General features: G+C 53.4%; 1 protein-coding gene across 6 annotated transcripts in view; it reads right to left on the bottom strand.

Moving 5' to 3' along the window:
- RIMBP2 (RIMS binding protein 2) overlaps nucleotides 1-15,858 on the bottom strand; it is a 77,742-nt gene that overhangs the window by 24,693 nt on the left and 37,191 nt on the right. For 4 of the 6 annotated variants that reach the window (XM_068989949.1, XM_068989947.1, XM_068989948.1 and 1 more), the window contains exons 8-12: nucleotides 10,974-11,125; nucleotides 9,540-10,001; nucleotides 8,379-8,522; nucleotides 5,214-5,372; nucleotides 60-177 (exon numbers count right to left, since the gene is read on the bottom strand). In XM_068989949.1, coding sequence (XP_068846050.1) covers nucleotides 60-177; nucleotides 5,214-5,372; nucleotides 8,379-8,522; nucleotides 9,540-10,001; nucleotides 10,974-11,125 — 1,035 coding nt within the window. Of the gene's footprint in view, nucleotides 1-59; nucleotides 178-1,711; nucleotides 2,420-5,213; nucleotides 5,373-8,378; nucleotides 8,523-9,539; nucleotides 10,002-10,973; nucleotides 11,126-15,858 lie in introns of all 6 variants that reach the window. The other 2 variants (XM_068989945.1, XM_068989946.1) reach the window with 1 other exon arrangement.

Below are 15,858 nucleotides of genomic sequence, written 5' to 3'. Positions count from 1 at the left end.
ATTGAGCCATGTGCTCTGCGGTTAAAAGAAAGATGGAGGCCTCCATCCGGTTCACTAACCCGCAGCATGGACCATCATTGGCCGGGACCTGTGGGAACCAGCACTGCCGTGGGAAAACCTCCGGCCCACGTGATCCGCCCGATCAGCCCGTCCTGCGGTCACCGGGTTTCCTAAAATCTAAAGACAAAACAATGACACGGTCATCAGTCTTGCCAGCCGTGGGAAGAAAAGAATTAAGTCAGCCAAATCAATTCAACTTAGAAGCAGAAGCTCTAAAGGCAACTAAACTTAGCTTTTAACTGAAAGGTTAGCTGAATAACCTGGAAGAGAAAAAGAGTGCTCACCCCAGGCACCCCGTCTTCTACAGCACACTTGCTTTTCCAGGCGGGGGCGAGAGAGAGAACCCCTCGGGAGGCATCTTTTTGTTGCTGGTACTGCCGCTGAAGCCAAATATTTTGAGCCACAGTGAGAGTGGCTTAGATAAGACTCGTCACGCCTTTGGTAACTCTTTTCTAGTCTCAGCACAGTCTGCCCTCCTCCAGTGATCACAAACGTGGGAAAAACTCTGCATTTCCCAAATGTCCTGCTTGGGCAAAGTTGTGTGCGAGGTTACTGAAAACTCAAAGACAAGTTTCTGTGCGTTATCAGCTCTGAAACTCGTGGCGCCCTCTTGAACGCTAATCCAAAGACTTCCAAACCTTCACATTTCAGGGCTAACCCGAACTATTTTCCTTTATGGATAAGTTTTGCCTCTGATTCGTACTAAAGGCTCGCATCCTATGCGAGAATCAGAGCAAAACCTCCAGCTCACTGGTGACTTAGGAAGTTTTCAGGAACACGGAATGGATCAGGGCTGGGAGCTTCAGAAATGAGTTTGAACAGGAAGTAGGCTGCAGTTGCTGGTGAGTCGGTAAACTGTGGGTCGGCGCCCTCTAGTGGACATGTCACAAACTGCACCGGCTCAAGCCCAAGGCCTGGCGCCCTGGGATGTCTCACCTGTGTTTTCATGGAAAAGTTCAGCATGACAGGAGCAAATGTTCTGAAAAGAGGACACAATATAGAGATGAATGAAGCCTTGAAGGAATCCCTACGCTTGAAATGCACTCACAAGCCTGGAAGACAAGGCCCGGGGATGTGTCTAGAGCTGATGATGGAAAATTCATTCAGAAAACTGCTCTCAGGAAAGAAACGTTGGGGGTGGTGGTGGGGGGGGGGGGACCTTTGGAAACAACTGCAAAGGTGGATCTCTTCAAGAATTGTTCTCCTTTTTTTTTTCCAGTTATGGACGAACTGGAAAACCAACCACAACCCAAACCCAAAACCACCACCAGAGAAAAACCCTAGTAAGTAATACCAGTCAGTCATAAATACATCCCCACGACTCATTTTGAAAAGTACGTGTTGCCAAACTGGGAGAATCAGAGTTCAGCTAACCCTTAATTAAAATTTAGATTCAGTTGTCCTTTAATTAAAGCAGCCATAATCATCACTGATTTGGAGGTGGGGAAGGGATCATTATTCTAAAGCAAAGTAAAGAAATCATCAGCATGTGAAAAGATTGGGAAGCTTCATAAATCAAAAATGCATGGAAAAACGAGAGAGCCAGCAGAGATAGTGCCCAGGACGGACACCAAAAGAAAGAAAGAAGGTGAAAGAATGAAAACGGATTGGTTTGGCAAGCGGATGTGAGCAGGAGGTTTACTTCACACACCAAAGGGCCATCTGCAACCCGGGGAGGAGGCTGGGCCTGTCGGGCAATGGCCCTACTGTCGGGCATTTTTATGCTTTTCTTCCAGGCATCTCGGAAATCCTCGTGGCCCGTGGGCTCATCCCAGCCGTAGTTGCTGGGGGTGGACCTCTCTGGGCTCGGGTGGGGTTCATCGCTCCTGACGACGTCGCCGGGCTCCACTGGCTCCCCAAAATCCTCTTCGATGCTGCTCTGCCGGGTCAGCGTCCGGCGCCGGGCCAGCAGGGGCCTCAGGCTCCTCCTACAAGGACAGTGCCCGGGGCCGGGGCTGCACTGGGCAGTGGGGCTTCGGAAACTAAATCGCATCTCCTCCTCTTCACTGCCGCAGTCCAGGCCGCTGTCCGGGCTCCTGGTGGCCGAGCGGCTGAATCGACAGCCTCTGTCTTCGAATACGAAGTCCTCGGCCTGGGGGCCCCTGGGTTTCGCGGGGTACCAGGAGCTGTGGAGGGCCTCGTGCCCCCGGCAGGGCCTGGAGGGCCTGGGCTCTCTGGCCAGCCCGGTCCTGACCCTGGAGGAGGACCCTAAGCCCTGCTTGTGCAGGAACTCACAAGGCTCTCCGTCCTCCTCGGCTACTTCGGGGATACTGAAAAGTCTCTTACTGTGGTGGGTCTGTTGGGGATACTCGGGCAACTCTGAGAAAGCACGTTCAGTGGCCCTATTCTTAGAGCACTCCTTAAGGGGCGGGGGTGTTAGCACAGGTGCCGGGAGCCAGTGTATGATTGCATATGAAGGGGGGCAGAGGGAAGGAAAGAAAATACAGAGAGAATTAGTCTCCGAGGCCATGAGGGACAGAGAGCATGCTTGTACTCGTGGTGGGGCAGGGGGTGGGGGGTGGGGGCAGATGGCATGCTCTGGCCGGGGCTCTGGAATGAAAACAGAATGGGTTAGATGGATGCGGCCGGAGCCGGGGGGCCGAGCGCACGCAGAGCGTCCTGACGCCGTCAGGACTAGCCATGCAGCCAAACCAAGGAAAGAGAGGCAGCTGGGCCGCAGGTGTGGGGAGGACGGAGGCAGGAGGCTTCACACTGACCGAGGTGCTAGGGTCTGTGACATGGCTGTGCCCAGAGGTCAGGGACATCCGAGTTCACTGGCGGCTGGCTGCACCCTGAGAAACTCTCAAGGCAGCTGCCCGGGGATGCCGGTGAGTGGAGACCATTCGCAACACAGGGCCCTCCCTGCTGCCACCCCCCAGCCACGCCACTCCACTCTGCTTGTCCCTGAAAGCACTCAGCATCCTGTGAAACCTGTCCGTGCTCTCTTACTTATGCCTCTCTCCCGGCTCAAGTGGAAGGGTGTGAAACCCAGGGGACCTCGACCCAAAGTCATTTGCTTGGCCTGTGTCTGCAAAGGCTTGGGGGCCTGTCAGTCTCTCCTCCAGACCCCAGACCTCAAGGCTGGGAGAGAGGAGCCGAGTCCCCAGCAGTATGGGCAGCAGGGACTCAGGGCTGGCCCACCCAGACGGAGGCCTAGGGTGGACACCCCACGCTCCCTGTCCTGGCGTATGGTTCTCTCTCCAGGAATGGCCGGCAGGCCCATCCTCTGCTCCAGCTGGGCCAGCCCATTGGGCATACCTCCTGGAACACCTCGCTGACTCCAGGAAGCCTTGCGCCCACCTTTCCTTCCATGGGCCTCCGGGCATGCGCATTAGGGTTGAGCTGCAGAGGAATATCAGAATTTGCTGCCCTGCCCTCATCCCCCTACCGCCTTGCGGTGTGTCCCAGGCACAAGGGGACATGGTGGGTTTACCCAGCGCAGCGTCTTTAGCAGGCTTAGAGCCCACGAGAGAGCCAAACGAGGAGCATGGTGCACGCTTTGATCGTTTGCTATTAAGACCCTGAGGTTTGGGAACACTGGGGTGAAGGGCAGTGAGGAAGCAGGGATCCAGCCCCGGGAGCCGGGCGGGAATGCACGGGGGTTCGTGGGACTCCTGCAAGGGGAGGTGAGCCCGGGCGGCCCAGATCAGCCTGTAAAGTCTCCTGACTTAAAAAAAAAGTCAGAACCCTGTGGATGAAGTAAAGTGAGCCTCAGCCCCGCTGCCTGAAGATCCTATTGTCCCTGCGGCTGCTCTAAGGAGAGCCGGGCTGGTGGGGGAAGGACGTAGGTGATTTTATGAACTAGCCCTTTTCCCTGGGAAAGACAAGGTGACCTTCGGTTTCTTTGCTAACAATTGGCAGGAAGGAGCATCCCAGAAGCTTCCTCCAAAAGGAGAAGTGGGGAAGCTGCCGGGGGCGGTGGGAGGCAGGGGCAGACACCTGCCTCCTCACAGCGCCCAGCGATAGAGAAGTGTGGGGCGGCAGGGGCGGTCAGGCTGGACCACGGGCAGCGACTTTGGGTCACTGTGAATCCTGCTGGACACTGGCTCAGGGGAGCAGCGAGGGGGTCAGCCAGTGGAGGTAGCAGGGGCTGCAACCATGCGGGGTTTGCATAGGGATCTGGCATGTTCTTTGGTGACAGTGTCTCCAAGGCCCTGCCGGGCGCCTTCGCTGGGAGAACATAAGTCAGTCTGCTCTATGCAAGTGGGCACTGAGTTGGCAGCCAGATTTGGATGTTGCTTTCTGTCCACCATTCAAACTGCGTGGCTCTGTGTTCCCCAGAGAAAGGCCAGGCTCAGGCACTGTATCCCCCGGTGGGACTTCCCTCTCCAAGGCCCTTTTCATTTGAAAACCCCCACAAAGGCCCAACCTGTCTCTCTGGCTAGGCCTGCAGCTGCTGGAGCTCGGGGGCCACGTCTGTTCTCACCCCCCCAGCCTAGTGGAGGGTCTGGTGCTCAGAGTGACCAGCTTGTGCCGAGTGAACAGAAGCCCAGCTGGAGCTCTCCAGACAAGGAAGGGGGCGCACCCCAGGGATGAGGTCTATGGGGGCCTCGAGCTCAATCTCCATCAAGGTGACCCCCATCAAACCCCTCGCCGAAGGCCACATCAGAAGCAGAGGCATAAGATCTCAGAATCCCTGGTGGGAGGTGTCTGAGAAAGGGTCGACTGACCCTCCTCCGACCTCCTCTGAGGTCCCCTCTCCCTGGCTCTCCAGCCATCCAGCAGGGTCCACCTCGGTAGATTCCACTAAAGAATCTCTTCCCGACTCCCCAGCTGCCCATCTCCAGTCTGACTCAGAGACAGGCTCCTGCCCCCCTAGTGCCTGCCGCTCTGCAGATGGACACGCGGCCAGGCGTTTGGGGCTGGGGGTGGAAGCTTCTCCATTCTATTCTTTCTGACTGGGTTCTTAGTACAGAGCTGGGTGACCCAGGGATGCCCAGTGGATTTCCCCAGACTCCTTCACCCAGACTTTTGGTCAAGAGGAGGGATGGGAGACCCCGAGCGCAGATTCAATAGCAAGAGAAGCCCATCCAAATCTGGGGACCGTGCCTGCCAGGCGAGGCCCCTCTGGAGCCAGCTGCACAGGCCCCCAAAGGAACAGGGATAGGGGACGGTGGGGACGGCGGTGAGGGGGGCAGCGCCCCCGCACTGACCTTGAGGGCATTGTGGGACGTGCCGCTCGGCCGCCTCCTGCCCCCATCCTCCAGCTGCATTTCAGAGTACAGCTCCTCCTCGTCCTCCTCCATGATGTCCGAGAGGTCAGACCCCCGGCTGCTCTCCGTGTGGTATTCGTCTCCATGGCAACAGTGAGGCTGGGGCAGGAGAAGGGGACGTGAATGGAGGGGCGACTCCAACACACGGAGTCCCACACTCTCCCCTGCTCTGCCCACTCTCGAGCTCAGGGACGTGTCTGTGTGTCTGGGTGAGAACCGCTCACTCCGGAGGGGAGGGAATCACAGTCCCCGAGCTCATGGGGAGCCGGGATGGCAGAGAGAGGACCAGACCGGGCGTTCCTACTCCAAGTCCGGACGGGGGCAGGCAGAGACCCTCCTGGGCTCCGGGCAGGACAGAATACACATGGGAAGATGTCACTTTTTCGGGTACCGGCAGCCTCTTCAACTTAGTGGCTGGACAAAGGCTCAAGTGAGAGGTTGTAAATGCGGGGCTCAGGGACATGCATGTATGTTGCATCTAGGGTCGTGCAGCAGACAGTGGTGGGTAGTGGGCAAACAGGGGCATATGCACCAACAAGTGTGTCTAAGAGTTTTAAGAAAAACATGGAGTCTGAAATTCACACATGTGCACACTGGGTTGTTGGTGAACAGCCTGGTCTGGGTGGGGTGGGACCCCCTGTGTGGTGTGCCCACTCTGCGGCCAGTCTGGCCACCCACACTGGAAAAGACTTGCCACGGGGGCTGTGGCGAAAAGCCTGGGTACAGAGAAAAGGGTCAACAGAAGAGCAAGTAAAAGTAAGCTTGCTAACTAACGCGTAAATTGAGCCACCAGCCGTCCTGATGGGGTTTGGGATGAGGGGCGGGTCCAACTCAGCAGCCCCTTCCCATCCACAAAGCAAGTGCCTCCCTCAGAAGCTCCAGCAGCTCACAGAGCACACCTTATGAGCTCCGATTTATGAGCCCCAAACATGCATAGGGGGCTTCCCCAGTGGCTCAGGCAGTAAAGAATCTGCCTGCAATGCAGGAGACTGGGATTCGATTCCTGGGCTGGGAAGATTCCCTAGAGGAGGGAACGGCAACCCACTCCAGTATTCCTGCCTGGAGAATGCCACGGGCAGAGGAGCCTGACGGGCTACAGTCCGTGGGGTCTCAAAGAGCCGGACCCCACTCAACGACTAACACTTTGACTTTTGACTTTTGACTTTGAAACACACACAAAGCTATTCTGTTTCTGCTGGACAGTGTTGATGAAGATCGATTTCTTTATTCTCCTGGTGGGCGACAAGACAAGTGTATTTAATAGCATCCTGTGACATGTTTATTTAAAACATCCAGCTTAGGGGCTTCCCTATCAGTTCAGTAGTTAAGATGCTGCACTTCCATGGCAGGGGACAGAGGTTTGAACACTGGCTGGGGAACTAAGATTCCCATATGCCATGTGGCACAGCCAAAAAATAGGGGTTGGGGGGGGGACTGCCCATTTGTGAAACAAATAAAACTTTAAAAAACGGTTTCAATTGTTCCTCTATATAAAGACATGGGGAAGCAGTGTGAGTGCCCAGTGAGGGGGTGTCCCACCCCAGCTGAGCCCTCAGATTGGTGGCCTGGATATTCTCAGTCTGAGAAGTCTGTGCAGCATCATTTGACCTGCTCCAGCCCTATTTCTTTCAATCAAGTGCCTTGGAGAAGACATAAAAGTGAATTGGTTTTAAATGAATAAACCAACATCAGGTTGGTTTGAATGAGGGCTTCCCAAAGCAAATGGGAAGGAACTCCTCTAGAGAACAAGGTCTCATTCAAACCCAATGATGAGTTAGTAATAAACTCATGGGATGGAAGTGTCTATTGTTTGCCAGATTTATCATGGATAAGACATTCGTAGGAATCTCTTGGTGGTGGGCACATGACCCTGGTCTACCCAGTGAGATAAGAAGTCTGATGGAGCTTCTGGAAAATGTTTTTCTACCAGTTAAGAGAGATGTGCCTGAGGAGAAAACCCCCTCCCTCCTTCCTTCTTTCCATCCTTCTTGGGATGCTGGCATATGAGTGTGATGACTGGAGCTATGGCATTCACTTCGTAACCATGAGAGAAAGGTCAAAAGACTGGAAGATTAAGAACCCAGAGCATGTTGAGGTTTGATAGAAAACAACAAAATTCTGTAAAGCAATTATCCTTCAATTGAAAAAAAAAAAAGAACACAGAGCTGGAACACAATTGAACAACTGAATCAACTTTGCAGCCTCCTACTTGAGGCTTCCTGTGATATGGGAGAATGAAATGTCTTTGTTACCTTAGTCATTATTAGTTGGGCATTCTGTTTCTTGTGTTTACATGAATGCAAATAGAATTATTTTAATCTTTTAGATAAAGAACCTGATAATTGGAGAAGCTGAGTCACTTGCCTGCTAGCAGTGGCAGAGCCAGGAAGTGACCCCAAATCTATGAGATTCCAAGGCCTTCTTCTCATGGAAGTAGTGACACTGCCTTGCTGTAGAGCTATGTGTTGAGGGGACTGAGGATCTGATAACTGAGAGGACTTCACTCTCTGCTGTCTCAAGATCTGAGGACTCTCCAGGCCCCACCCTTCCCTGTTGCCCAGGACTGGGGCTTGACACCATTTAAGGACATTTTCATTAGAATATGCATGATCAGAAATTGGAGACAGAACCCATCTTGGATGGATTTGTCACTTGTGAGCCTTGTCTGAGAGGAGAAGCCCTGACATTTCCTCCCTCCAAGGATGGGATATGGACCTTTCCATTTCTGAATCTCCCATGATGCTTAGCACCTAGCCAATGCACATCACACATCTGCCTGATGAACAAAAGTAAAGAAACAAATGGTAGGTTTTGCCTACATTGAGACCAAGTGGTCAGCTGGAGACTCAGCTGATGCACAAAATCAGCCCATGAACGGATCCTCAGGGCAGTTGGGAGGGCAAAAGGCTCGCATACAGACTTTTGAAATTGTCCCCCAGTGCGGTCACAAATGCACAGGCACCATTCAGTCTAAACTCTCCAAACTGACTGTGATTGTTGTCACCCACAAGATAAAGGTCTGTATTCCTTTATCTTTCTCACAGACCCGGGACCTGAACCCCTCCCAGCGGGAGCCCATGGTGGGAGGGGGTGGGCAGCACTCACCGGTTTGCCCAGCTCCGAGCCTTTCAGGAACTCATCCACAGATGCGCCCCTCCTCTTGACGTCCGGGGACTCATAGCCGTCCTCCTCGTCCGAGTTTGCATACTGTCCGCCGCTCCTCTCCAGGAAGACGCTCCTTTTCTCTAACTTGGGAGAGGAGAGGGGAGGCGTCAGGGCAGAGGCCACCTCACCCTGGCGCCCTGACCTCCGGCTTGGAGCAGATGAACTGGGCACCCTGGTAGCCGGATTCACCCAAGGAAGAGAGAGGCAGGAGGAGGGCGTGGCCTAGTTCAGCTCCACCTCTGCTCGCCTGCATCCCTTCACGGGCGTTTCCCACGACTTCCCATCTCATCGCACATTTCACCTGGGACGTGGTGCCCCTGTCAACCAAATACTCCCCCTCCCCAGGACCCAGGCAGTTCTGAGTGGCAGGCAGGCAAATATATAAACGTGCCTGCACTTCCACATGTAGGTGTGTGTGTATTCCTGTGTTAGTCACTCGGTCGTGTCCGACTCTTTGCTACCCCGTGGACTGTAGCCTCTGTCCATGGAATTCTCCAGGCAAGATTACTGGAGTGGGTTGCTACTCCCTTCTCCAGGGGAACTTCCCAACCCAGGGATTGAATCCGAGTCTCCCACATCGCAGGCAGGTTCTTCACTATCTGAGCCACCAGGGAAACACATATGTATGTATACATATGTGTACATAAGTGTCTCTCTGTGCGTATGTATGTCTGTGTATGTATACACAGACACAGCTAGAAGTCTGAAGTGAGTGAGCCAGAAGGTGACCCTTGTTTAGGAAGATGGGTCCCCAAGCCGACTCCCAGGAGGCACCTCTCAGATCCCTGGAGAGAGACCACTTGGATAGTGGGTTGTGGCCCGTTTGCTAAGCCAGGCTGGTAGATAACCATTTCCTCTAGTTTTGTAGGTCCATATCTATGAAACGGATCCTGATTCCATCAGGATAAGACCTAAGATGCAGTCAGATAAACAGGGCATTATTCTTCCCAAGTCAAGGCAGCCATTCTTGGGGGCTGGGTGTTTGGGGCACTTCTCCCTGCACACTCGGGGTGCGGATGGGAGATTCCATCCCAGCTGGGCTGTGGGGATGAACCACATTCTGTGGGCAGCTGAACCAGTGATGAAAACACTTGGCCTTACCCTGCTGCTCTCGGCCACCCTCTGCGCGGCTTCCCGGGCCATGGCCTTGGCGACGGAGGTGGAGACCGGGGCGCCCTGCGGCTGTGGGAGGATGCGACTGGGCGAGGGTGACCGCCGCCCGGGGCCCGAGCCCTGCAGGCCGGGCGGCTCCAGTAGGTGCCCGTGGGCTGGGGCAGGTGCCCGGCCATGTTCCCAGGCCTCGTCCACCGCGGCGTGGGGACCCGCGTGCTCATCTTTGGTTTCGGGAGCTCCGGCACTTGCTAATGGCTTCGGTGTGGGAGCAGTTCTCGGGTGGGGGGTTGGAGGCACCAGGAGGTCGGGGGGAATGGCAGCGACGGCAGAGTCCACAGACTCGCCCTGGGCAGAGAGGGTCCGCACAGTCACGCCCTTGGCTTCCAGGCTGCGCAAGCGCACCAGCTCCACGGCTGTGCAGTCTGCTGTGGGCGAGATGATCTCAGCGACCTGCGCACAGAGAAAGACGGCTCGGCTGGGCGATTTCCCGCGCCCCAGGCCCCTCAGATTCCTCCCGGGCCTCCCATGGACATCCAACTCAGACAGCGCTGCACAGCTTACAAATCAGATCCTTCTGGAGCCCCCATTCCCGCCCAGATGTTGGCGGTTTGGAGGGACAGCTGAACACACGCTTTTCTCCCATGTCTAGAACCAACCTAGAAACAGATGTGGGGGCCACAGAGGAATCAGAGCACTAGGCTCAAAGCTTGGCTCAAGGAAGATGCCACAGGGAGGCCACGACAGACGGGCTTCCAGCTGTGGTGGAGACATGTCTGTGGCCCCCTCTGGGGAGGGGAGCAGGGATCAGAGAGGGAGCCTTCAGCCTGCAGCAGCCACTCTCACGGAACGAGCTCACTCACGTGCATCTGATACACCACCTCCTAGCCGTATGGGGAAACGGGGTGGGGAGGGTGGGGAACGGACAGAAGCTTGCTCAGGCCCCGCCCCCCCAAAGCAGCCCTGTCTGTTTCATGTGCGGACAGGGATGGGGGCTGAGATTAGGGGCTGCCCGATGGTGACCATTAAGGAAGGATCCTGCAGAGTTCCCGAGGCGTTTGGACAAGACTACATCTCGCCAAGAATAGGTCTGGTGGAATCTGCAAGCCCATCATCTATTGAGGGGGCCCTGATGTCCTGAGACTCAAGAGAAATGAATTTTTGGTACCCAGGGGAGAACAAGAAAGGGGTCTACCAGCAGAGTGGGGCAGGAGGGAGGCAGAGAACATTCTAGAAAGAGGATGGAGCAAAAAAGGATGGAGGTTCTCTGTGTTCTGCAACTGGGTCTGGGGTGACAGTGTAGGGGATGCTTAGTAACTGCTGGTGGGTCTTGCGGCTTGAGGAGAGAGGGAGGGTCATCCCTCGCTGAGTGGTGAGCGGTGGCCAGGGGGCCTGGATGTGAGCACCGCCCCGATAAAAACTCACCCTCTGCCCTTTTGCATACACGCCGTAGCCGGTGACATTGGCTCCATTGGATAGCCCAGTGGCCGTCAGAGCAGGTGGCCTCCAGGAGACCTGGACGGTGGCTGGGGTGGCCCCAGCTTGGACGGCAACATCTTGTGGGGGTGCTGGAGGACCTGGGGGACAGAGGCAGAGAAGCTTTCACGACATGACCCCTTGGCAGGCAAGCTGCTACCATGCCTGACTAGCCAGTGGCACCTGGGAACTAGATCTTTCATTACAGCCTCCAGGAGACAATGGGAGAATCCGAAGTGTGACAGTGGAGCAAGAGGGCCAGGAAGTAGCAGCTCCCAGATGCACTCAGGGTCCTCTTGGAACCGGTTCCTGGTGCTCGGTCCCCAGGCCAACCTGCAACTCTTGCCTCGCCAGTCGGTCACAAGGTCCCAGCACTTGCAGAGGCAAGAGACCCTCACCACCTCTCTCTGTTCCCTCCTCCCTCCGGTTCCCTCCATCCCTCCTTCTCTCTCTCCATCGGACTTGGGAGCAGCAAACTGGACCACACAGCACCCATCTCGCCACCTTGAGAGAGAGGATGGAACCTGAAGCTGGAGAGAGGCAGCTCTGATGAAGCCACCAGGATGCCAACTCCACACACACACTACCCGGCCAACTAGTTGAGATGCTCGCTTTGAAAGTCCTGAGCGGCTACTTCAAGCAACAAGGAGACAGGTGTCACATCACTGGTCCTTCCCAGTGGCTCCTGGTGACAGCAGGGCTGCCCGTCTGCCCTACAACCCTCGGGCAGCTCCCTTGCCTCCAGGTCTGGTGCAGAAGTCCTGTGTCGTCGTCGTCGTTGAATTGTTAAGTCATGTCTGACTCTTTGTGACCCCATGGACTGTAGCCCACCAGGCTCCTTGTCCATGAATTTCCCAGGTAAGAATACTGGAGTTGGGTTGCCATTTTCTTTTCCAGGGGATCTTTCCCATCCAGGGATCGAACTTGAGTTTCCTTTGTCTCCTGCATTGGCAGGCGGATTCTTTACCACTGAGCCACCTGAGAAGCCCCAAAGGTCCTATAACTATAGCATTATATTTGGAAAGAAATGTGCAACTTCTAGGAAGAAGGCTGTGAGCCTCCTCTTCTGAGACTGTGCTGCAGCCCCGTGGATTTCTGCATAAGGGAGGAAGGGCTCTTTGCTGAAGCTTTTCTACTTGCTGCTCATTCTGCTACTCACTTTGGACACCTGACATCACTTGATTCTCACAACAGTCCTGTAAGTTTAGCGCGTTTGCAAATGAGGAAATTAAGGTTCGAGGGAAGCTGCTCAGCTGTCATGTGTTGGAAGCCTGGCTGGCCTTGCAGTTTATAATGCGACTCCACCCTCAATGTGCTGTGATGCGAGGCTTCCGAACTGCCGAGCAACTGGGTTCAGAAATTAGATCTTACCTGGATGGTCTGCTCCAATGTGATGACAGCTCATTATTCTTAAGGGTGTAGTCAAGAACTGAAACTGGTCTGGGGGGTTGCTGGACGCCTGCTTCTCCTAGCACAGCAATGACAGTGGAGCGCCAGAGTTTTGTGAGTGGGGAAGACTTGAGTATCTGTGACCTGCCAGCTCCACCCCATCCATCCATTGGCCCAGAAGTGGCTGTCTGTCACGTGGCGGCGTTTAGTCCAACCACACACCTCATGCCGGTCACCTATGTCATTTCCACGACTGAAACTCCCCTCCTTCTGGGCAGGCAAAGGAGCTAGTCTGCTATGGACTGACTGGACATTTGTGTCCCCCCAAATGCATATGGCATTCACAGAAGGCAGCTGTGGGAGGTGATCAGGTCTCGAGGCTGGAGGTCCCATGAACAGGATCCATGCCCTTATTAACAAGGTGCCATCTACCAGGAGAGGATGCGGAGGAGACGCCATCTATGAACCAGTAAGTGGGTTCACCAGACACTGAGTCTGCCCAGGTCCTGATCATGGACTTCCATCCTCCAGGGCTATGAGAAATAAGTGTCTGTTGTTGATAAGCCACTCAGTTTATGGTACTTTGTTATATCAGCCCAAGCTAACTAGGACACCCAGGAATTGGGTGTGGACCTATAGGATCCTGCCCTGGGCTCAGTATTTCCTCTTGATCCTCATGTCTCTCCATCTCAGGGAGCTTCTCCACGAAACCTTTCCTGGTTGTCCTAACGGATGTGCTTCTCACCTCTCCTTGGAGCCCCTGGGGTCCCCAGATTTGGTGTTTCTCACTTCTTTACCCCCAGCACCGACAATAAGACGTCATGGTGGGAATCAATGAATAGCTCCAGTCTGCACAGTACACCTACATACAAACGAGCTCTGTTCTGAGCGCACGTTCACAAGTCCAGTTTGTTCTTAAGTCCAACAAAGTTAGCCTAGGTACCCAACTAATGCAGTCAGCTATGTAGTACTATACTGTACTAAGTTTATAATACATTTCATACAAATAATACATAAAAATAACAAACACAAAAAATAAAGAAAGCATTTTAATCTTACAGTACAGTACCTTGAATAGTACAGTAGTACTGTATAGCAGCTGGCATCAGGTGGACAGACAAGAAGAGTTACTGACTGGAGGAGGGAGAGGAGGTGGGAGATAGTAGAGCTGAAGGATTGTCAGCAATAGGAGATGGCGGGCAAGCTATCTTTTCACCTCAATTCACACTTTCAATTTTTCTCACTTTTGTTTCCACTGTTACCACTTAGCACTTCTTAGCAGTACCAGCTATGTCGCCGCTGCTTTTAAGCTTGGTTCCAGACATCCTGGACTTGAAATAAAGACACTGTACTACTGTCCTGTATGTAGTACTTGTAAAGTACACAAAAGTACCACCATCTGTAGCGGATGCACGCATTTGACAATGTGTGCCAGACACCAGACTAACTTACATGATTGGACATTTGAACTCACATTCACATCTTTGAACGTGCACAACTTGAAGGCTCAAAGGTAGGGGACTTACTGTATCTGCAATTAACATCCTCATAGGCAGGCAATCAAACATCACCTTATAAGATGAATGAATGGACCGTTCATAAATCAGTTCCTGCTCAGACCCACTTTCTCCTTGAAACAGTGTCTGTCCCAACTGCCCCTGACCTTGCTTCTTTGTAGGTTATATTACTCTAGGCTTTCCAGGTGGTGCAGTGGTCAAGAATCCACCTGCCAGTGCAGGAGACACAAGAGATGCTAGTTTGATCCCTGAGTTGGGAAGATCCCCTGGAGGAGGGCATGGCAACCCACTCTAGTATTCTTACCTGGAAAATGCCATGGACAGAGGAGCCTGCTGAGCTAGTCTATGGTGTTACAAAAGAGTTGGACGCAACTGAATGACTGAGCCTATATGCACAGGTCAGACTCTAGTTGATGGATTTCAAAAAGAGTGGAGAGCAACATCCAATAAAAAGCAAATCCATTGCAAAATGGAGGGCCCATCTTACATTAGATGTTAGGCTTTCTGCAGCTGGTAGAAATGATCCTGGAGAACCACTGAACTGTTTGTAAAACCGGCCTGACAACTGAAGTTGGGCAGAGCTGGATTAATTAATCTCAGAAGACAAATCCAAGGAAAGTATCCAGACAGACGTTTCGAGGGAATTCTGTGAATATCACAGGACTAAGAAAGGCCATTGAGAAATCAAAATAGCCCTCGAATGTTTTTGCAGACATGACCTTCTTTGCTCCAGGAAGGCTGCTCTTCCCAAGTGTTCAGGGTCCCACCCTAGGCCCAGCTCAGAAGGGCTGCCTGTTTTTGGTTGTGCCAGAATGTTCGTTAAGATTTTATGGAAAACCCCAAGTGAACTTTCTGGCCAACCTAATATGTGCATCCCAGACAAGATGAGCACAATGGAACTTTATGGAAGTGACCCTTAACAGCTGTAGGATCCGAATAAATCACATGATGGGAAGACCCCACAGGCTCATCCATTTCATCCTACCTGTTTATGGTTTCCCTGGGGGGAGTAGGTGGGGGACTGGAAAGGGGAGCACCCGTCCTGTTACAGCTGGGAAGTCAGGGAGGAAGGTGGGGTTTCCCCAGCAGACAGAGGTGTCCGGAACCCCAAACTGTATCCACAATGGAACTTCATGTCTTCTACAGTCATATATATATCAAAAGAAAAAATGAGGGACTTCCCTGGTGATCCAGTGATTGCCAGTGCAGGGGGCCAGGTTCCATACCGAGCCCAGGAACTAGATCCCACATGCTGCAACTATGACATGGCACAGCCAAATAGATAATGTGTGTGTGTGTGTCCATGATCAGTCATGTCTGACTCTTTGCGGCCCCATGGACTGTAGCCTGCCAGGCTCCTCTGTCCATGGGATATTTCCAGGTTAGAATCCTGGAGCAGGTTGCCATTTCCTTCTCCAGGGGGTTTTCCTGACCTAGGGATTGAATCCTCATTTCTTACATCTCCTGCATTGGCAGGCAGATTCTTTACCACTAGCACCACCTGGGAAGCCCATAAATAAATACATACATACATAAATGTTTTTTTTAAAAACGAAGATGAAAAGAAAAAAATGAGCGTGAGAGAACAATTGTGAGAGCGCTACAGGCACCCCCTTTCTACAGGCACCCCTTTCTACAGGCACCCCCTTCTACAGGCACCCCCTTTCTACAGGCACCCCCTTTCTCTGTTCCTCTCAGCAAGCACGTGTTCAGGAGTCGGTGGCCCCAGGAAGACAGACCTTCCCGCCGCCCCCTAGGATCCTCCTGTTGCTTCCTGTCTGTAGGGTGAGGCTTTTACAGATGCAAGCATCAAATACGTCCAACAACACAGCCCCTAAACAGAATCAGAGTTCTCTCTCCCTCTCCCTCCGTCTCTCTCTGTCTCACACACACATACATGGCCCATGCGTGCATTTCATGCTTCCCAG

Source organism: Capricornis sumatraensis, chromosome 17 (assembly GCF_032405125.1).
Source record: "Capricornis sumatraensis isolate serow.1 chromosome 17, serow.2, whole genome shotgun sequence".
NCBI lineage: Eukaryota > Metazoa > Chordata > Mammalia > Artiodactyla > Bovidae > Capricornis > Capricornis sumatraensis.
The sequence above is the reverse complement of the archived record's forward strand: the minus strand, read 5'-3'. Positions and strand labels throughout refer to the sequence as shown.